This window comes from Sciurus vulgaris, assembly GCF_902686455.1.
Source record: "Sciurus vulgaris genome assembly, chromosome: 8".
Lineage (NCBI taxonomy): Eukaryota > Metazoa > Chordata > Mammalia > Rodentia > Sciuridae > Sciurus > Sciurus vulgaris.
The window spans coordinates 50822052-50843575 of NC_136468.1; the positions used below are offsets into that span (position 1 = coordinate 50822052).

The 21524-nt window shown below is 40.4% G+C and overlaps 2 protein-coding genes and 1 long non-coding RNA gene across 3 annotated transcripts in view; 2 read left to right on the plus strand and 1 right to left on the minus strand.

Moving 5' to 3' along the window:
* The first annotated feature begins 4404 nt into the window (after nt 1–4404).
* Nucleotides 4405–8143, plus strand: LOC306668596. Its single transcript, XR_013765911.1, has 2 exons — nt 4405–6902; nt 7002–8143. It is a non-coding gene; the product is annotated as an uncharacterized lncRNA (long non-coding RNA).
* On the minus strand, nt 7385–20557 carry GATAD1 (GATA zinc finger domain containing 1). The gene is made up of 5 exons (XM_079152108.1): nt 20063–20557; nt 19542–19667; nt 17637–17696; nt 10463–10646; nt 7385–8823 (listed from the first exon to the last, which is right to left on the minus strand). Exons 1-5 carry the CDS (start codon nt 20309–20311, stop codon nt 8633–8635), a joined length of 810 nt encoding a protein of 269 aa, XP_079008234.1. The 5' UTR covers nt 20312–20557; the 3' UTR covers nt 7385–8632.
* The window catches only part of LOC306667636 (protein lifeguard 3-like), a gene marked incomplete at its 5' end in the record, with an annotated part of 31201 nt that continues 29986 nt past the window's right edge, over nt 20310–21524 (plus strand). The window contains one exon of the mRNA XM_079150380.1: nt 20310–20709. Within this exon, the coding sequence (XP_079006506.1) occupies nt 20310–20709 (400 nt within the window). The remainder of the gene's footprint in view (nt 20710–21524) is intronic.

Sequence of the window (21524 nt, forward strand, 5' to 3'; positions counted from 1 at the left end):
GACCTATTTTTTTCACAGCCTTACCAGTGCTAGACATTATCAAACAGCATAAGTTTTACAAAGCTAAATGGAGCTTTTTTGCATTTCTGTGTTGACTGTTTTGAGCATTGGCTGTAGTTTAGACTTGGAGTGTCCCCAAAAGGCTTATGTGTTAAAGGCTAGCTCCTCAGTTTTTGCCAGTCAGTGGAACTTTGAGGAGGTGGGGTCTGGTGGTGAGATCTTCAGGTCATTGGGATATGCCCTCATAGGGATAGTGGGCTCCCAGTCCCTTCCTCTCCCTCTCTTTTGCTTCCTGGCCATAAGAGAAGTACTTTTGCTCCACCATACACTGCCACCATGATGTACTGCCTCGCTACAGGCCCCAAAAGCAACAGACCTATCAATCACAGACTGAAACCTCCAAAACTGTGAGTCAAAACAAACTTTTTGTTTATTAGGTATCTTGAACACAGGGACACTTAACCACTGAGCCACATCCCCAGTCCTTTTTAAAAAATATTTTATTTAGAGACAGGGTCTTGCTGAGTTGCTTAGAGTCTTGTCAAGTTGCTGAGTCTGGCTCAGAAATCGTGATCCTTCTGCCTAAGCCTCCCAAGCTGCTGGAATTACAGGCCGGGCTTACCTTTTCTCTTTTCAAAAAATGTTTTTAGTTGTAGATGAACACAATACCTTTATTCTATTTTATGTGATACTGAGGATCAAACCCAGCACCTTACACATGCTAAGCAAGCACTCTACCACTGAACTATAATCCCAGCCTGCTTTTCCCTTTTGTAAGTTGAGTAGCTCAGGTATTCTTCATGGTGACAGAAAGCTGGCTTACAGCATCTCTTCACATTTAAAAAAATGTATTTGTTTATTGTTTATATTTTTGTTTGGTGAATCTTCTGCTATATTTTTGCCCATGTTCCTTATGGCTACCCCTTGTCATGAAGATTTGAATTTTCCCCATCTCCTCCATCTTCCATCTCTGGATGGTCATTCCTGTTATCAGGTAAAGTTTGGATGGAAGTTTGTGTGTGACTGATGGTGCTGCTGAGTTTTCTTAGTTGAGAGTGAGTTATTGTTTGTCTTTAAAACAGATTATGTAATGAATTGCATCTGCTTGACTATATAAAATGTGAAATTGTTCTCTTTGCAATATCTAAGCACATGTTTGCCTGTGATGTACCTCACATTCAAGCTTAAGGTTTATTCAATAATAAAACTGTTTTCTTTCTTTCTGTATTGCCTTTGTGGAGGATTAACTGTATCCTGAAGTAGGCTTTTTTTTTTTTTTTTTTTTTTTTTTTTGTACCAGGGATTGAACCCAGGTGCACTCAACCACTGAGCCACATCCCCAGCCTGTTTTTTGTTTTGAGACAGGGTCTCCCTAAGTTGCTGAGACTGACTTTGAACTTGCAATCTTCCTGCCTCAAGCCTCTGAATTTGCTGGGATTACAGCATGCACCACCATGCCCGACTGAAGGAGCTATCTTTTTTTCACTCATACCTTTGCTCTTCGCAGGGAGAAGTATTTTTAAAATATGACGGTGTTTTTGTTAATAATCTCTTCCCTTGCTCCCATCTCCTGCTGAGGTGGTGCCGGGTAGAAGCTGGAGTAATTAGAAGTAGTGTGGATGTTATAAGAAGTAGAGGTTATGGGGCTGGAGTTACATCTCAGTTGGTGTAGTGCTTGCCTCGAATGCACAAGGCTCTGGGTTCAATCCCCAGCACTACAAAAAAAGAAGTAGTTAGTGGTTGTGATTGTAGTTTCTCTGTAGCTGGGAATTTACTTCGTGCCAGTCTGTACCATGTTGAGTAAGAAGCACTGATTAGTATTCTCACTTCTTTTAACAGAAAGAAAAGAAAACAGCTACATTCAGCCAGGTGCTGGGATTTATTAGAAACAAAATCTAGATTTTTAACTTGAATTAGATTCTTTCAGGCATAATATTTCTCAGAGTAAGTAGCATTTTCCCACTTTCTTTCTGACTCTATGTATTGCAGTTCTGCAGTGACGTGATAGTGACATTTCCATGACATTTACCCAACTTCTTTAGGCCTATGTTTCCTTATCTGCAAAATAAAGGAGTTAGATGAAGTCTGCATGCCTACAAAGAGTATGCATCTTTGGAAAGATGGTTTTGTGCAGATAGTGAACTACAATAACATGTATGATAAATTTTTCACTTGAAGAAACTTACTTTATTCACAGAGTCAAATCATATTTGCCTAGAAATATTCAGCTTATAAGACCCAATGTGAACTCTGGAAATTCATCTGTTGCATCATTCTGATGCTCAGGGCACTAACATGCCTGGCTTGCTCCCTTACCTAAGCCCTGTGCCTAGTGGCCTTGCCTGGGGACGCTGGCTGGAGTCTCCAGCTTGCTATCAAGAAGGATGCCTTTGCTGTGGCCCTTATTTAAGTCATCTTTCCACAGACTGCCCCCACTTTACCACATACCCCTCAAGCTGAAGCCTGCAGCAGTTAGAGGAGTTTGGACACGTTTCTGTATTCCTAAAACCTTGTCCTAGACTTTGATCATCCAGGACACAGGGACAGGTGAGCACTATTTTCAGGCTTGGGTTATCTGCACAGAGAGGACCAGAGTTGTGAAAACAAGTCTTGACTGTGGTGAGCTGGCCTGTTTATAGTTTGAACATGATTTCAGAGTGACAGCTGAGGCCGGTCTTAAGGCCAGGGACCCCAGACAATATGGCTGTCCACCCAGCGGACTGACTCAGTTTGTCCCATAAAAGCATGAAATCAGGAGACAGAATCTGGGAATAGAATTTTCTTACTGTATTGCATCTTCTGCCCCCTCACATCAGATTTCCAATCACCTAATACTGATGCCCAAGAGCTCCCACCTCACATTGCAAAACAGACACAATGCCTCACACAGGAAGCTCTACCTGGAAAGATGCCACTTTTTTCAACTCCCACAAAGTAACATTCATGTCTTCCTTAATTCATCCATCTTCCTCATTCTCTATTTCCAACTGGTTATTAAATCATGTAGTCTCTACTAGATATACATTTTTAAAAATTATGTTAAAATAACATAAAATTGACCATTTAACCATGTTTAAGTGTGCAACTCAGTGGCTCCAGTGCAACCACCACAACTAATTTCCAGAACTTTTTCATCATTCCAAACAGGAATTTTATACCCATAATATTCCCCTCTTCCCCCTGCCATGGTGACCTCTCTTCTGCTTTCTGTCTATGAATTTGCCTAGGCACCTCACAGAAATGGAATTATATAATATTTGTTCTTTTGTATTGGCTTATTTCACTTAGCATATTTTTGGAGTCCCTTCTTGTAGCATATGAATTTCTGAAAACTATTCCATTATTGGTATCACCTTTTAATTGTTCAGTCATCTGTTGATGAACCCTTGGGTTGTTTCCATCTATCTGAGCTTGAATTACTATACAAAAAACCAGACTACAGTACTTAAACAACTCACATTTATTTCTCACAGGTCTAGAAATGGAAAGTCGACGACCAAGTTGCTGGCAGATTTAGATTCTGATGAGGAATTTCTTCTTGGCTTGTGGAAGGCTGACTGCCTTCTGTGTTCTCACATGGAGGGGAAAGAAAGGAAGTCTCTGGCTCCTCTTTTCCTTCTCATAAGTTCACTGATTCCTATTATGGAGGCTTCAACCTTAAGGCCCATGTAAACCTACTTACTTCCCCAAGCTCCAACTCCTAATGCCATTGCATTAGGACTTAGGGCTTCAATATGTGCATTTGGGAGAGGGCCACAAGCATTTAGCCCATAATACCAATTTCTGGCCTAGTTATCTGTGTTAAAATAGTATTTTTTCCCTAAGCATATAAGTAGTGGGTATTAGTAATTCAAACCACAATGAATGAATAAATAAATAGAAGCTAGGTGCAATGGCTCATGCCTGTTGCCTTCAGATACTTGGGACACTGAGGCAGGTGGATCGCTTAAGTCCAAGAGTTGGAAGTGAGCCTGGGCAGCATAGTGAGACCCTGCCTCAGAAAAACAACAAAAGGAATATAAAATTTCACAGTGATATTACAAATATGTTAACTGTTGATAGTTATTTGCAGTTTTCTTTATATAGAGAGAGATGCATGTGGGGAAGAGGGGGCTGTTTGTCAGAATCATTACATCATCTTCCACCTATTTTATTTTATTTGGGACTGGGGGTTGAAGGGGTGCTTTACCACTGAGCTGCATCCCCAGTCTTTTTGAGACAGGATCTTACTAAGTTGTCAAAGTTGGTCTTGAACTTACAATCCTTCTGCATCAAGCCTCCTGAGTTGCTGGGAGTACACTGTATCTAGCTATCTATATCTATATATCTATATCTTTCTAGCTCTCTCTTTCTCTCTCTCTCTCTCTATATATATATATATTTTTTTTTTTTTTTTTAAACGGATGGATTCTCACTATGCTCCCCAAGCTGGCCCCAAACTCCTGGGCTCAAGTGATCCTCCTGCCTCAGCCTCCCAAGTAGCTGAGGCTACAGGCATGTGTCACTTGTGTCTGGCTCTACACTGAACATAATAAGCCACTTCTCATTAAAAATTCCTTGTAAATAATAGTTGTGATTATTTCATAAAACTCCATTACAAACATATTAAAATTCATTTTCCTATTACGGATTTAAGTTGTTTGTTTTTTTGCTACTTTAAAACAATACTGGAAATAAGTTCTGTTCACACGTTTTTTGCCTACATTCCATGTCTTCTTAGCATGGACTTCTAGAAATTAAATTACTGGACCAAATTATATGAACATTGAGAGCCAGGTGTGATGGCAGGGCCTGTAGCTCTAGGTGCTCAAGAGGCTGCGGTGGGAAGATTGCTTGAACCCAGACGTTCAACACCAACCAGGGCAACAGAGCGAGATCCTTTCTCAAAATCAAAAAGGTATAAACATTTCAAAGATTGATACATACTGCCTTTCAAAAAGCCATGTTAATTTACAATGACACTGGCTAGATATGGGGTCCCTCTGTGCTTCTAATGTGGTCTCTATCTCTAGAATGTACACCCTCTGTCAACCCCTCTCACACTGTCTAGGGTTGGTCTATGTGACCAACAGTGCATGTCACTTCCAGATAAGATTATAAAAAGATGGTGGCTTCTGTTTTGGATTCACATGCATACTCTGTGGCATAGATCATTTGCTCTGGGTCAAATTGTGTTGTGAACAAAGCTGTGGAGGACCCAGCTGAGGAACCAAAGCTTCCTGCCGCCAGCCATGAGTGAACTGGTTCTCTAGATGTTTGCTTTTAATTTTTTATGCAACTTTTTTATGATCCCATCGATCTTTCCCTTGTGATCTCCTCAATTTTTAAAAACTTAAGAGAGCTAAGTGGTTATAAGGAAAACCAGCAATTCCTGCCTATTTTTTATTTAGAGACAGCATCTTGCTAAATTGCTTAGGGCTGGTTAAGCTGCTAAGGCTGGCTTCAAATTTGCAATCTCCTGCCTCAGCCTCTGAGCCACTGGGATTATAGGCATGTGCCACCACATCTTGTTCCTCCATCTTTTTTAAAATTTGTTTCTTGATGCAGAATTGCTATCATACAGTTCAATTCTACTTTTTTCTCTTGTATGGTGTGTATTTTAACCCTATCACTAACAATTTTCTTTTTAGATGGTTGCACAATGTTCCATTACACAAATATTACAATTTCTATAGGCATTACTCTCTTGTTGGCCATTCAGGTTCCCTTTTGCTTCTCCCTGGCAACGACCCATTTATTGGCTTATATTTCTTGGGTGTAGGAGGTGCACCCTCCTACAAAGGGTACGATTTATATATCTGGTATGAAGTAAGAAGTAGTTCTTAAAACATGCCCAGGGCAGCCAAATGAAATCCACAAAAATGCCTCTCCCTTTTCTGGTCCATGACAGAATCTTAATTTAAACATGTGCATACATATATATGTATACACATCAAACAAACAAATTTCCTTCCACTGTTCATACCAGCTAATGGCTGAAATGGAATTATGATCCAAACTTACATAAATTCCAAAAAAGTCTTTCCCAGCCAAGAACCAGAATGGCTTGGGATAATTTTTTTTTTCAAATACTCATGTTAATATTTGTTTAAGACAACTATTTAAAGCTCACCTTTTAAAAATTCTATTAAAACAACCTTAAATACATTCCAATACTAATCCACAATACAATGTGAAATTCAACTTGCCTTTTGGCCAAAGAATTTGAAGTTTAAACTAAAGTTAGTATGAACAAGTACTAACTAAATTGCCAGCCAGTATTCTAGTTGACAGTATCCAATTTGGACTCTACACTAAGCACCTGCCATAAATAAGGACCTGAATTAGGTGCTGCTGTAATTGCAAAGACAATAAAGCCCACATCCCCTCCATCCTCTGGGGAGCACAGGGTGGGAGTAGGAGAGAAGCTTAAATGCAAGCACAGAACAGCACAGACTGATTTCAAGGAGCCAGGGGAAGCTGGGAAAGTTTCAAGGAGACAGAATTTAAAGGAACTAGCTGGGGGTGTAGCTCAGTGGTAGAGCACTTGCCTAGCATATGTGAGCCCTGGATTCCATTCCCGGCTTCATAAAACAAGAATAGATAAGCAAACAAAACATAGGGCCTTAAAAAGGCCTTTGGTAGGAAGGAACAGTATGAACAAGGTCTCAGTAACAGGAAAACAAGGAGGGTATACAGGAGAAATAGTTCAGTGGTAAGAAGAGGACAGCAGGTTTAGGGTCCTTCAGGACTGGCCGTGAATCGCAGGAGCAACCAACCAGTAAGAAATGCGAGCTACTGTTGTTAGCCGAAGGGGAAAGCGAAAATTGAAGCTTTATATAAAAGATAAAAGCTATCTATCTATCAAATTTAGAAACAAATGGTCAAAATGTATACATTTTGTTTGTTTGTTTTATTTTTAGGTAAATTGAAGCTTTATATAAAAGATAAAAGCTATCTATCTATCAAATTTAGAAACAAATGGTCAAAATGTATATTTTGTTTGTTTGTTTTATTTTTAGGTATTAGGGATTGCACATGCTAGAGTTCTACCATCGAGCTACATCCCCATTCCTTTTTAAATGTATTATTTTGAGATAGGGTCTCATTAAGTTACCCAGTAACTCAAACTTGTGATCCTCATGCCTCAGCCTCCCTGGTAGCCGGTATTACAGGTGTGTGCCACCTTTCTCGGCTATACTAGTGTAAAAAAAGTCATTTTAACAAATATCTTATATTAAATCTTCATTTTTTCCATCGGTTATTCTAGGATTTTCCTAAAATCTGTTACTTACTGATGATGAATCTACTCCAAATTCAGTACAACTCAGAATTTTCTATTTAATATCATCTTTGGATAGAAAGCCCTACTTACATCATTTAAATAAAGTAAATGCAAAGTAAATACATTGTGAAAAATACATTTTAATCCAAAAGTTCTGAATATCAGCATTTAGAAAACTACTTTCAATGGTATTTACAATCAATTTTACTATAACTTTTGTGAACAGAGAGATGACCATATACATAGAGCCATCTACAGTTGTCTGTTTTCAACAGACAACTGTAATTGTATAGAAAAAGGGTAAGGGTGGGAGGGTAGAGGAGGTAAGCCTGTTTCCCCCACCCCGTCTACATTTGTTACTCCCTTACTTAACTGATTTGCACTTGAAGAATACACAGCAGGCCTTCCAAAGCATATTATTAGGAGTCCATAGCAGATGGCTTAACCTGGCAGTAGACATTTTTAGCTATCAATCACTTTTATGACTGCCAGCTGTTCTCCCAGTAGTCGAGAAACTCAAGCAGGGTGCCTGAGCAGCACAGGTTTCCTAGGTGCTCTAGTGAAGGCGACATCTGCACTGTAGGTCAGTGGTTTGACCTGAAGCCTCTGTATGACAGAAAAGTAGGTGAGAAGAGTGAAGAGCAGCTCTACTAAGAGCAAGTGAATGGTTCCAAAGCCTGTTTGCTACAGAGAAATCACATGAAAAGTTTAAAAAGTCTGGGCTAATAAAATCATCATCTAGCAATCACTCCTTATGGTTAATGCAGCCAGAAGTCTGTCACAGCATTTTCTTTTTCTTTCTTTCTTCTTTTTTTTTTTTTGGTCACAGCATTTTCTTGATGAGGAAATACATTTGGTGTGGCTTTACAACAGACATAATCACACATACATTTTATTTGATTTAAGCTCTTGGTCAGAAATCCAAAACTTAACTAATATTTTGTACTTATATAAAAATAGAATTCATTTTATGAGTTTCTAACAATAAATCATGAAGAAATAGTCACTACCTGTTCCTGACATTCTCCTGGGAAACTGCAGCCTTTGCCTGGGAAGATACACATACGAAATGTAATGTTTACCTTCAAATATATTTCATTATTTCCTATTCCTTGTAATTTTCTAAGTAACATTAATAAACAAGCTAATGATTACTGGGTATTTAGGGGAAAAACTTTCATTTTTCCATGTAAGAATTTCATGAAATGAACACATGGTATATCTCATAGTAGTATGATAGGCAAAAACTGGAAATCCAGTTTTAATTTTTTTTTTTTTTAATGCTGGGGATCAAACCCAGGGCTTCAAGCATGCTAGGCAAGTACTCTACCACTGAGCTATATCCTCAGTCCAGTTTTGATTTTGTAACTACAAATGGTTGGCAACTGTTTCCTTAATTGTTATTGCTGGAGTAGGTCCAACATGAGTCCATATGTAGCCCTTCTCTGGTCTGGTGGGGACTGTGGGAAATGGTGATGACCGTGATTTGAAATACTCAGAAGGTGCATGACAAACAAATTCCAAGTATTCCATCTTCCTTGGAAGATCTTCCTCTGGCCCTAGAAGTCAGCCAATAGAAAGGTTAAATACATTTTTGAACACATAAATCATTTTCATAAACTGTTAACATTCTTAGGTACTAGGAGAAAGCGCCCTTGTTTCAAGGGCTAACATCAAGTCATGATGTTGCTCTGAAGTTACTCTTTATCATTTTTTCTACTTTTATTGCTTAAGGAATGTGGCAGTTTCCCAAAAAAGAGCAACTCAACTGAGAAAGGATTCTAAAAATAATAGCAAACACTTACATAGAGTTTGTTACATGCCTGCACTGTTCTAAGTACTTCACATACATCAGTACTTTGAATCCTCACAACTCTGATATGGGCACTGTTATCCCCATTTTACATGTGAGGAAAGTAAGGCAAGAGAAATTAAAGAATTTGCTAAAGTCACACAACTGGTAAGTGCAAGGATGTGGACCTCCTGAGGCTACAGAGTTTGTATTCTCACCTCCAAGATGTACCTCCTCCAGGACAAGGAAGAACCTCAGAATTTGGGGATTAGGAAGAGAAGATGGCTGAGGTGCCCTGGAGGTGCTTCTGACAATCAGGGTCTCTTCTGGGATTCTGTCCCATAAACAAGGTAAGTGAAAATCTGCTGTTCTATGTACTCTAAAGCAGAAGACTAGAACTATTAAGTTGTGTAATAAAATTGACATATAGGTGAAAATAACAGTGGGCTATTGTCCTGGGAGGTCTCAATGAAAAAAAAAGTATAGATTTTTTCAGGATGCAAAAGTAATTAATGTATGCTCATTATAAGAATGAAAAGTTCAGGATAACTTAAGAAATTTGAACACTTTCAAAATCATATTAATCATTAACTTGTGAATTTATGCCAAAAACTTTGTATCACATTTTTTAATCATCAATCATAAAAGGCTTAGGAATGACGTGTGGTGTGTAGAGAGCTGCATATTGAGAATTTATTAAGACTTTAGAAATAACAGGGATATTCTCTTAGAAATTATTTTTGAATTGATTTTTATAAGTAATCTAAATAATCTAGTTCCTGAGCAATAGTTTTTAAATATGGTTTAATTCTAGGACACAGAAAAAATCTTATCCACATCATTTTGTTAGGTATACACTGCTGTAACCCAAAGTAATAACAGCACTCAAACCCCAGCTATATAAACGATCTTTCATATTTCCGACACTTTTTTGTGCTTAATAATATTTATGCCTTTTTTATTATGGGATTTTCCCCAGCCTCTTAATTCACATGATGAGGGCCTAATGCTCCAAGTGGTGGTACTGGAGATGGGATCTTTAGGCAGGTAACAGAGGTTAAAACAAAGCCACAAGGGCCTTTATGGGATAAGGTGACAGGGTTGATGTCCTTTTTAAGGGACATCAGAGAGCTCTCTCTCCATGTACACACAGAGAAGAAAGGCTATGTGAGGACACAGCAAGAAGGTGCCCATCTGCAAGCCAGGAAATGAGGTCTCACTATACACCAATCCTGGCAGTACTCTGATCTCAGACTTCCTGTCTCCAGAACTGCAAGACAATATAGATCCGTTGTTTAACCCATACAGTCTTGGTATTTTGTCATGGCAGCCCAAGCAAACTAATACATTCTTTTATATAACATGGCAGAGTTAACTGAGTTAACTGTGCCATTTATCAAACTTACCTATGATATAGGATGCAGGATCAAACTGATCTCTAGGGCTGGAGAGAGTGGGAATGAGCCACGTCAGGGCTGCACTCTTTTCACAATACTGGTCCTGGATAAAACCCCTGATCTGAGCATAGTAGGGCTTTCCATCTTGTTCATCGATCACAGAAACAACATCACCAATTTGGTAATATACTCCCTGAGGGAAATAGAAAAGAATCCCATATTTAAAATAAAACTTGAACATCACAGCTATGAATGAAACTTCTTTAATACGCAGGTTTTGAAAGTAGTCAATAAATGATCTAATGAATCTATGTTTATGATGATACCAGTTCTAAACTTGTCTACGTATTGTATAATCATTATTCCCAAATTATGATTACATTTGCTTATTATAGGCACTCAAATATATGCTGAATGAATATTAATCCAAAATATGTAATAGTTTGAACATAAAATAGCGATATAAAGAAAATGTCTTAGTAAGAGATTTTGGTATCAAGCAGTGCCTGGCACACAGGTGTTTATTAATATGTTCTGGGTGTAGCAGACTCTCCATATCTATGGGAGACACATTCTAAGAACCCTAGTACATGCCCCAAACCCTGATATTACCAAACTCTATATATTCCATTATTTTTCCCCTATAAATACAAACTTGTGATAAAGTTTAATTCATGAACTAGGCACAGTTATAGATGAACTAATAATAAAATATAACAATTAGAGCAATAAACTCTAATAAATTATTTAAAATTTATAAATCATTTATTTCTGGAATTTCCAATTCAATAGTCTCAAACTGCAGTTGACTATAAGTAATTGAAACCCTGAAAAGCAAAACCACAGTTAAGGGGAGATGTTTCAGTCAGCTTTTTCATGGCTGTGACTACAAGGATCTGACCAGCACAACTGTAGAAAAGAAAAGGTTTATTTGAGGGCTCACGGTTTCATAGTCTTAGTCCATAGAAGGTTGGCTCCATTCCTCGGGGCTCGAGGTGAGGCTGAACATCATGGCAGGAGAGGGTGGCAGAGGAAGCAGCTCACATCACAGTGATCAGGAAGCAGAGAAAGTGAGGCTTCACTCTCCAGATACAAAATACATACCCCAAAGTCATGCCAATTCCAGTCTCCTCCAGCCACACCCTACCACTTCAATTAATTGCTCCAGGGATTAATTCACAGATTGGGTTAAGACTCTCACAACCCAATCATTTCTCCTCTGAACCTTCCTGCATTGTCTCACATGTGAGCTTTTGGGGGAGGCCTCACATCTAAATCATAACATTCTGCCCCTGGTCCCTAAAAGCTTACACTCATCTGACAATGCAAAATTTACTTAGTCCATTTTCAAGAGTCCCTATAGTCTCAAGAGTTCCAAGACTCAAAATTCAAAATTCAAGTCCACAGTCCTCTCTGAGGCTTAGGCAATCTCATGCTATGAGCTCCTATAAAATTAAAAGCAATTTACAGATATCCAACATATAAAGGTACTGAGTAAACATTTCACTAACAAAAATAGGATCATAGAAAGAAGGGATAGGACCAAAGCAAGACCGAAATCAGCTGGGCAAACAAGTCACGTAGCTCCATGTCAGGCACCTGGGGCACATGGCATCTTGTTGTTCTGCACCAATTTGCAACCTCCCCAGCAATGTATGAGTGTACCTTTTCCCCACATCCTCACCGAATGGCATGTAAAGCTCTGGCCCTGTGGCCTTGTTTGTTGCAGCCCAAGTGGTCTTTCTGTTGGCTTGTCTCTGGTCATTTCCTGCAGATGTCCCATGTTACAGGCATTTCTTAATCTCAGGGGTCTCCAACAGAGCTTTGGCTTCTTCCTCACATCTCCACACTTTGATTTCTCAGGGGGTGCCTGCAGGGACTCTTCTGATGCTGCTGCACTTTGCTTGGCCTCCCAGGCCTTCCTTTGAAATCTTGGTGGAAGCCTCTAGGATCCCCTAACTCCAGCATCCTGCATTTCTGCAGGACCAGCACCACCTACTTGATGCTAAGGTCTGCGGCCATCTCCAGTAGTAGCCAGGCCTCCAAGGACCCTGGCTGCAGCAACTTCTGAATGTCTGGGTGGCTGAGCACTTTCAAAAAACTTCCTAGGCCCCCTTGTGCACGAAGGGTGCCCCACTGGTCACTTCTCAAGAGAATTTTAACCTTTACTCCCTTGAGTTTGAGATAGGTATGGTCTTGCCAGTTCCTGCAATGCCCTCAAGCCATCTTTCTTTTTTTATTTTTAAAATTTATTTTTATTGTAAACAAATGGGATACATGTTGTTTCTCTGTTTGTACATGGAGTAAAGGCGTACCATTTGTGTAATCATACATTTACATAGGGTAATGTTGTTTGATTCATTCTGTTATTTTTCCCTTCCCCCCTCAAGCCATCTTTCTTACAGTCTCTAGGCAAAGTTTTAGCATTTTGTTTTATTTTAATTTTTACTTTTTGATTCGTTGTACACAATGGGTACAAATTTCATTTCTCTGTGCATGAAGTAAGGTCACATCATTTGTGTAATCATACATGTACATAGGATAATGATGTTTGTCTCATTCCATTATCTTTCCTTCCCCCCATCCCCTCCCCACCCATTTTCCTCAACACAATCCATCCTTCCTCCATTCTTCCTTTACCCCCTCTCCCCCCTTATGTATCATCATCCACTTATCAGAGAAATAATTTGGCCTTTGGTTTTTTGGGATTGGCTTATTTCACTTGGCATGATATTCTCCAATTCCATCCATTTAGGATGGAATTTACCTGCAAATGCCATAATTTTATTCTTCTTTGTGGCTGAATAATATTCCATTGTGTATATATACCACAGTCTTATTTATCCACTCATCTACTGAAGGGCATCTAAGTTGGTTCCATAATCTAGCTATTGTGAATTGAGCTGCTATAAACATTGATGTGGCTGCATCACTGTAGTATGCTGATTTTAAGTCCTTTGGATATAGGCCAGGGAGTGGGATAGCTGGGTCAAATGGTGGTTCCATTCCAAGTTTTCTAAGGAATCTCCATATTGCTTACCAGAGTGGCTACACCAATTTGCAACCGCCCCAGCAATGTATCAGTGTACCTTTTCCCCCCACATCCTCACCAACACCTACTGTTGCTTGTATTCTCAATAACAGCCATTCCAATTGGGGTGAGATGGAATCTTAGGGTGGTTTTGATTTGCTTTTCTCTCATTACTAGAGATGTTGAACATTTTTTCATATATCTGTTGATTGCTTGTAGATCTTCTTCTGTGAAGTGTCTGCTCATTTCCTTAGCCCATTTATTGATTGGGTTATTTGTATTCTTGGTGTAAAGTTTTTTGAGTTCTTTCTTTATAAATTCTGGAGATTATCTGATTATCTATCTGAAGTGTGTGTGGCAAAGATTTTCTCCCACTCTGTAGTCCTCTCTTCACATTGTTGATTGTTTCCTTTGCTGAGAAAAAGCTTTTTAGTTTCAATCTATCCCACTTATTGATTGTGCTTTGGGAGTCTTGTTAAGGAAGTCTGGTCCTAAGCTGACATGATGAAGATTTGGACCTACTTTTTCTTCTACTTGGTGCAGGGTCTCAGGTCTAATTCCTAGGTCCTTAATCCATTTTGAGTTGAGTTTCATGCAGGGTGAGAGGGGTTTAATTTCATTTTGTTGCATATGGATTTCCAGTTGTGCCAGCGCCATTTGTATGTTTTTGGCACCTTTGTCCAGTGTAAGGTAACTGTACTTATGTGTTTCTGTCTCTGTGCCTCTATTCTGTACCATTGGTCTATCTGTCTGTTTTGGTGCCAACACCGTACCATTTTTGTTACTATTGCTGTGTAGTATAGTTGAAGGTCTGGTGGTGTGATACTTCCTGCTTCACTCAAGTAGCATTTCTTTAGTGGCAGTAATGTCTTTAACAACTACTACTTCTTTTTTTTTTTTTTTTTTTCCCAACTACTACTTCTTTAGCCCCAGTTTTCTCCTGCCTTTCAAGTCCATGTTTTCAAAATCTTTCTGCTCTGCTTTCTGCTCCTGATTTTCACAATAAATTTGGCTAAAAGCCACCAGCAATATCCATGCCATTGCCTGAATGCTAGGCTGTCTAGATAGATTAAGAAGTCCATCACTTCTAAAATCAGCCTCACAGAAACTCTCAGGACATGGGCAAAATTCAGACTTCTTAGCCAGAACATAACAAAAATGGCCCCTACTCCAAATTCCAATAGAGTCCTCCTTTTCTGAACCCTCTTGAGCTGGGTCTTCACTAATCAAGGTTCCATCACCATTCTGGTCTTCTGAGCTTGCACCAGAATCAGTCATTAATCTCTGCTTACAACAATTCAAAGCATTTCCAGGTTGCACTGCTATATATCGCAAAATTCCTCCCACAAATTCCAAAAAGCTCCAAAATCTTCTGAAATACATGGTCAGGTTAGTCACAGCAATGACCCCACTCTCAGTACCAATTTCTGTCTTAGTCTTCTTTTTTGCTGCTATGACTAAATGATCTGACCAGCACAATTACAGAGGAGGAAATGTTTATTTGAGGGCTCAGTTTCAGAAGTCTTAGTCCGAAGAAGGCCAGCTCCATTCCTTGGGGCTTGAGGTGAGGCAAAACATCATGATGGAAGAGTGTGGTAGAGGGAAGCAGCTCACATCATAAAGAAGGGGAAAGAGACCCCACTCTCACTCTCCAGATACAAAACGTATATCCCCTAGCCATGCCCCAATTCCTACCTTCTCCAGTCATACCCTAACACTTCAATTAATCCCAGGAGGGATTAATTCACTGACTGGGTCAAGACTCTTACAATCCAATCACTTCTCTTCTGAACCTTCCTGCATTGTCTTACATGTGAGCTTTTGGGGGACACCTGACATCCAAACCATAACAGAAGATTACTGCACATTACTGTCACACAGAACAGTGCCAAGACATTTGAATCAAGCAGTCCCTCATTTGCTGGAGGGTTTCAAGGTTTGTGGCAGAGAAAAGAGAGCGCACACAACATAGTGAGAATAACCAGACCGAGTTAATGGAGCTGTTCTGCCATCAAAGCACTCCAGGAAGATTACTTAACCATTCTGGGCCTGGATGCCCATATCTTGTCCATCATCTCCAATGGCTCCCACATGATTCCCTTTTGCAGCCTTCATCTGATCTTCAGTTCAGCAATGCACCACCACAGTGCTGGCCCTGCTGCGACAGCACCTACAACACTGGGTATCTGTAGCATTACTTGAATATTTTGTTGCATTTTCTCATTATTTAGTAAACATGGGCAATGGAGAGCAATATGAAAATACTGGTACTTATGGTCCCACATGCCTTTTCATTTAGACACACACACACGCATACACTGGCATGCTACATCTTAACTTCCGGACTTTAATCTATAAACTTTGTGTTTAGTTGGGGATATTAATACACAAATCTGGAAATGTGATGATAACTTCTAACCCTACTAATGTTTAACATGCATGACCTCAGGAGATAAGTACTATTAAACTTCAGAGTACTTGAAGACGTAAGTACATCTTAAAGACAGGTGAAGAATCATTAAAGAGTTTGGTTCTAGCCCAGTCGCATAGCCACTTGCCAAAGCAGTGGAGAAAGGGTCTGAGTTCTAGGCTTAGGTTCCAGCATCAGACTGCCTTGCTACATAACATACGAGCTGTGTGATCTTGGACAATTAATCTCTCTGTGCCTCAATGTCCTCATCCATAAGATGAGGATGACAGTAACCATCCTATAAAGTACACTGAATGAAATAAAATGAGTAAAATGCTCAGCTTAGTGATCAATACATAATAAAACATGCAAAACTTTTATTTTATCATGAATGATATATAAAAAACAAAGAATGAAATGCTAGAAATACAGGAGATACTTACCTATATACAGACTGCTTCTGACTATACAGATTATGGGTTAACAAAAATAAATACAATTGCCACCTATAATCCCAGTGACTTAGGAGGTTGAGACAAGAGAATCTCAAGATCAAGGCCAGCCTCAGCAATTTAGCAAGACCTTCAGCAACTTAATGAGGTTCTGTTTCAAAATGAAAAAGGGCCAGGAATGTAGTTCAGTGGTATGTGCCCTGGGTTAGATCCCCAGTACCAAAAAATTAAAAAGTTAAAAAAATAAAATAAAATAAATAAATAAAATACACTCCAAGTTCATAAACACTTGAGTTTCTCAGGGTTTGGTCCATTAGAGTCAAGTATAAAGCACTCACATCACTAACTCCTATGTGACAGTTCAGATCCCAAAGTATCCAACAGCTTTTATTAGTGCACTCTAATCATACACAATAATGGGGTACATTGTAACATATTCATATATGCACATCCAAACAGCTTTTAATTGTTGCTGCTTATACCAGGACTTCCAGGCATTTTTTTCCTTTTAAGTATGCTCCAATTTCCCTCCTAAGGCTTCCGGTTTAAAAGTAATGATATGTCACCTCTCTGAGACAACAGATGTTCATGGCTTTGGCCCATGAACCTAACCTTCTCATTTTATCAAATATCTTGGACTCTCTCCCAAGAACTTGTAGTGGGTATTAATCCCCACCACTGTGCTTATTCCTCTTACCTCTGCTTAAAGTATTTCGTAATCTCTGGGTCTGCTCTTCCCACTAGATATCATGGTTCACATCCTCCATCTGCCCACATCCAGACTCTCTCCTTCTTGCCCTTCCACGCCATCATGCTGGCTAGGATGGCTTACTTTTCCATGGTTCCACACTATAATTAGCATTTTAAGGACAATTCCAATAATCTATATTTTTAAAATATACTTAAGACCCTCATATCATATTTCCACAGGCAACCTTTCTCATCTAAGCTGTGGATAAGCCACCAATTGGGCAAACAGTTTAGAAGGGAACAAAAGCATCATCACACTTTATGTAAATACAGAGTAGCAGAGACATTTAGGTTAAACCACCATTTTTGGGTTTTTGTACCAGGGACTGAACCCAGGCACACTTAACTACCAAACCACACTAAGTTGCTTAGGGCCTTGCTAAGTTGCTGAGGCTAACCTTGAACTTGAAATCCTTCTGCCTCAGTCTCCCAAGCCACTGGGATTAGAGGTGTGTGACACTGTGCCCAGCAAACCACCCTTTTAGTAGTATATTGTACATTTGGTCCAATTCTTCTTTCAGGAACTCCACAGAAGCTTACCTTGTGGAAGATTGATTCTGCAGTGATTATGGTGGAAACAGACTCAGGAGCTTTGATAGGCTATGAGAAAAAATAAAAACATTAGCATATCCATGGTATGTCTGCATGTACAGTATATAGAGGCATTTTTCCAGGTATATATGAAAGATAATTCACTTCAGAAATTCTGAAACTTGTGTTTGGTGACAAGAACGGTAATAAACATAAATGGGGATAGGGATATAGCTCAGTTGGTAGAGTGCTTGCCTTGCATGTACTAAGACCCTGGGTTCAATCCCCAGCACCACAAAAATAAATAAATAAATAAGTGATTTTCTGAATGTTGTGGCAAAGTCCAGTTTGAGCATTTCAGCTATTTCTGTTACCATTAGTTAAAAAGTTGCTCAGAAACAAAGGCAAGCTTCTGATTATGCTGCTGAGATCTAACACAAAGTACACTCAGAGCTCCATTAGACATTAACATCCCAATTATAAAAATATACTGGCTCTAACTGCCTGCACATGACAGAACAGAAGGCATGAAAAACGAGCAGGTGGACACAAGTGAAAGTGTCGCCTTGAAGTCATTTTCCATCTTGGTGATGGAACTTGCCAGGATAATCAACATCATCAATTTTGTAGAAAGCCTGAACTTATTAGGCTTTAGAAAATTTTGGGGGAGTTCCAAATAATGTGCCACCTTCCAACCATCACTGAAATCTCTTAAGTTGTAATACACTCTTCAATGCCACAACCAACATAGAAATTAGGCCTCTCCCATGTATCTCTGTACTATACTTGAAGAAAGGGGTTGCAGAGAAATTGATAATGTAATCATCAGAGAGAACAGCATGCAGTACTTAAAAGGAAAAAAATGCCAAATACTGCAAATGAATATGAACTTAACATGTTATCTCATCAACAAATCCCTTTTTTAAAAAAAACTAAATTATAAAAATCTTAAATCAGCAGCAATTACTCACATTAAGAATCTGCAATCTAGATAAGAACCTACCCCCCAAACCTCTCTTTGTTTTATAAAATGAACATGCTCAACATCAGAAATGCTTTTACTGGTAAAAGCAGCATCTCTGTCCTGAAAGGAATACCATACTGAAACTTAAAAAAATCATCAAGCTTGGTGTGGTGGTACAAGCCTATAATCTCATCTACTTGGGAGGCTGAGGCAAGAGGATGGCAAATTAGAGGCCAGCCTCAGAACTTAGTGAGACCCCGCCTCATAAAGGATAAAAAGGGCTGGAGTATGGCTCACTGGTAGAGGGTTCCTGGGTTCAAGCCCCTGCATCACAAAATAATTTAAAATTGTCTATAATGTACTGTCCATTGCCCCGTGTTCACAAAAGTAAAACTTACTGCAACAAAAATGTGCTTTCAACTATATCCAGCACAAGTTTTTCAACAATCTGTTGCATTTCATATAGCAGAAGAGAAGATAAAGGTTTAGAGAAAAATTTTGTTCATATCTATTAATGTCATTATCACAAGACACATTTTCTGGGACTATAATAAAAAGTGAATATGGGGATGATTAAATTCCAGTATTATTATTTACTTAAATCTTTAAAGGATTAAAAAAAAAGTTTTCCTAGTGTACCTGGTCATATCAAGAACCATAATCTCCATAATCTCTTCTATTCCTCTCCATAGAGAACCAGATAAAAAGCATTTAATATTTTCCAGAGAAGAAAAATTAAAGTTTAAAAAAAAGAGAATGTGTTATTAACATTATAAATAGCAAGCCTCCTGCAACATAGCTCATTTGGTGAGGCGGGAGTCTGGTGCAGTCCCCAGAATACTACAAATGGGTTCCCAAGAGCAGCACATTCAATGAAAACCAAAGCAGTAGCAGGATCCAGTACATACACAACATCATTACAGTAAAAACACTGCCTACAATCATCTTACATTTTTTAATTTAAAAATATGTCTTCTCCCTTTTCCTTTAGTGGAAACTTTCTTTTCAGCAGCTGGAGCAGATTTGTATTTAGTGTTTCTGAGCCGGGCAGACCTCCTGTGAATTTCCTGCTTACTCTGTTATATAAACAAATAGAGAACAAAAAGAGAAAGAAAAAAAAAAAAAACAAACAAAAACTGTAGAAAGACTGCTGTTCCAATCCAATCATCTTACAAGAATCCCAAAGTACACGCTTTATAAGGACATAAAAACTAAGGGCTAGCACAGGAAAGGCCCTAGGCAAGCATCGCCAGCGCCTCCAAAAAGGCGGGCTGCTTACAATAGGGCCAGTGACAGGAGTAGGTGTCTCCGTCAAGGCCGGTATTTTGGAGAAGTTAGGTTGAGGCACCTCTCAGTGGCACAGTTATGCTGCCATTTAAAATGACAAGTCTTACTTATAGCAACAGGATGTACTATTTGCAGGAAGAGGTACAGGGCGCCCGGCGCTGGCGGGAAGGGCCGGAGAGCTCACCTGCTTGCCGCCCCCGCCCCCGTTGCTCTGCGGGGGCGCGGCCGAGGTGCTGGCGAAGGTCGCCGCCCCGAAGCCCCCGCCACCGCCGCCCCCCGTCCCGCCGGCCGCCCCCGAGCCGGCGCCCCCGCCGCCCGCGCCGCCCCGGCCCGTGCAGTGGTGGCAGAGGATCTCCCCCTGCGGGCCCTTCTTCCACATGGAGGACGACGTGGTCTTGCAGCCGCTGCAGGTGGGCTTCAGGCCCAGCGGCATGGTGGCCGGCTCGGGCGGCCCCCGCGGGCGCAGCGACACGGGAATGGCGGCCGCCTTTCTTGGCCGCCCACTGGTCGGCCCGCCACCCCGGCGACAAGAAGAACAGAGAGGACAGGGATGCCGAGGTGTGGACGCAAAGGCCTGGCCACGGCCGCTGCCCCCTGCAGGCGGGGGACCGGCTCCACCAGCCCGCGCCCAGCTCCAGCCCTGGGCAGCCCGCTGCGGCGCGGGGCGGGGCCTGGCCTGCGAGCGGCCCGCGGAGGCTTCCGGAGATGGGTGGGGCCTCGCGCCCCACCGTGTAAGCGGAAGTGCCGCGCTCGGAATTATTGGAGCTCGCTGCAGTTCAACCTGCTGTCGCCTGGTGGAGCCGTTCTCAAACTTTTTAGTCTACGTGCTGGGTAAAATATAGGATTCTCAGTTAAATTTAAATTGCTGATGGACAACGAGTAATTTTTTAGGCTGAACGTATCCCATGCAATAATCGTCTATCTGAAATTAAAATTTAACGGTATCCTGTATTTTTATTTGCTAAACATGGCAGTCCTAATCAGGACCCCTTTAGACTTAAAAATTATAGTTTGGCACCCTGCCCTCCAATACTTTGGTTTATGTGGGTTATGTTCATATATATTAATGTGGTAGGAGTTAAAATTGAGACATTTAAAGTCTAAGATACAGAGCACGTGTTAGCCTTTGGGCGATGATGCCATCATCAGCCTCTGAACAGGAGACCCGGGAGAGAATGGGACCGGAAAAGGCAAATAGCTGTTTTAGCACTGTGGGGGAATAGTTTGGACTCTGAGGGTCTCCTGAAAGGGTCTTGGGACTCCGCAATCCCAGGACCCTACTCGAGAACAACCAGCTGGCTAGGCTAAGCTGTTATGAGAAGTCAAATGACCTCGATTACATGCTAATCAGGGCTGAACTGGCAGGAAAATGGGTGGGTCAGTTTCTCTTGGTGAATTGATTGCATAGTCCTCTTCACGATGCTGAGTTTCCTACACTTGGCATCCTTGGAGAGTTCTTGGTGACTATGTTGAGGGGAGAGGGAAGCAGGTATTAAATGCCCATGATACCAGGAAGTCTTTATGTAGGTTCACGACAATCTTGGAACAAGATATCCCTACTTTACTGGGAGTTGGTGATTGCAGTTTAACTTGGCTGTCATTACAGCCGTGACCCTGGGCCCTTTTCTGGGCAGTGTGGAGAGCTT

What these genes read in the sequence shown, in the direction of transcription:
- GATAD1 (XM_079152108.1), bottom strand. Translation starts at nt 20,311, where the DNA reads ATGCCGCTGGGCCTGAAGCCCACCTGCAGCGGCTGCAAGACCACGTCG. An exon ending in ATATTTTTAAATTAAAAAAT is followed by an intron (nt 17,697 to 19,541) that starts GTAAGATGATTG and finishes TTTTTCTCATAG; the next exon opens with CCTATCAAAGCTCCTGAGTC. An exon ending in TCCTGCATCCTATATCATAG is followed by an intron (nt 8,824 to 10,462) that starts GTAAGTTTGATA and finishes GCTGACTTCTAG; the next exon opens with GGCCAGAGGAAGATCTTCCA.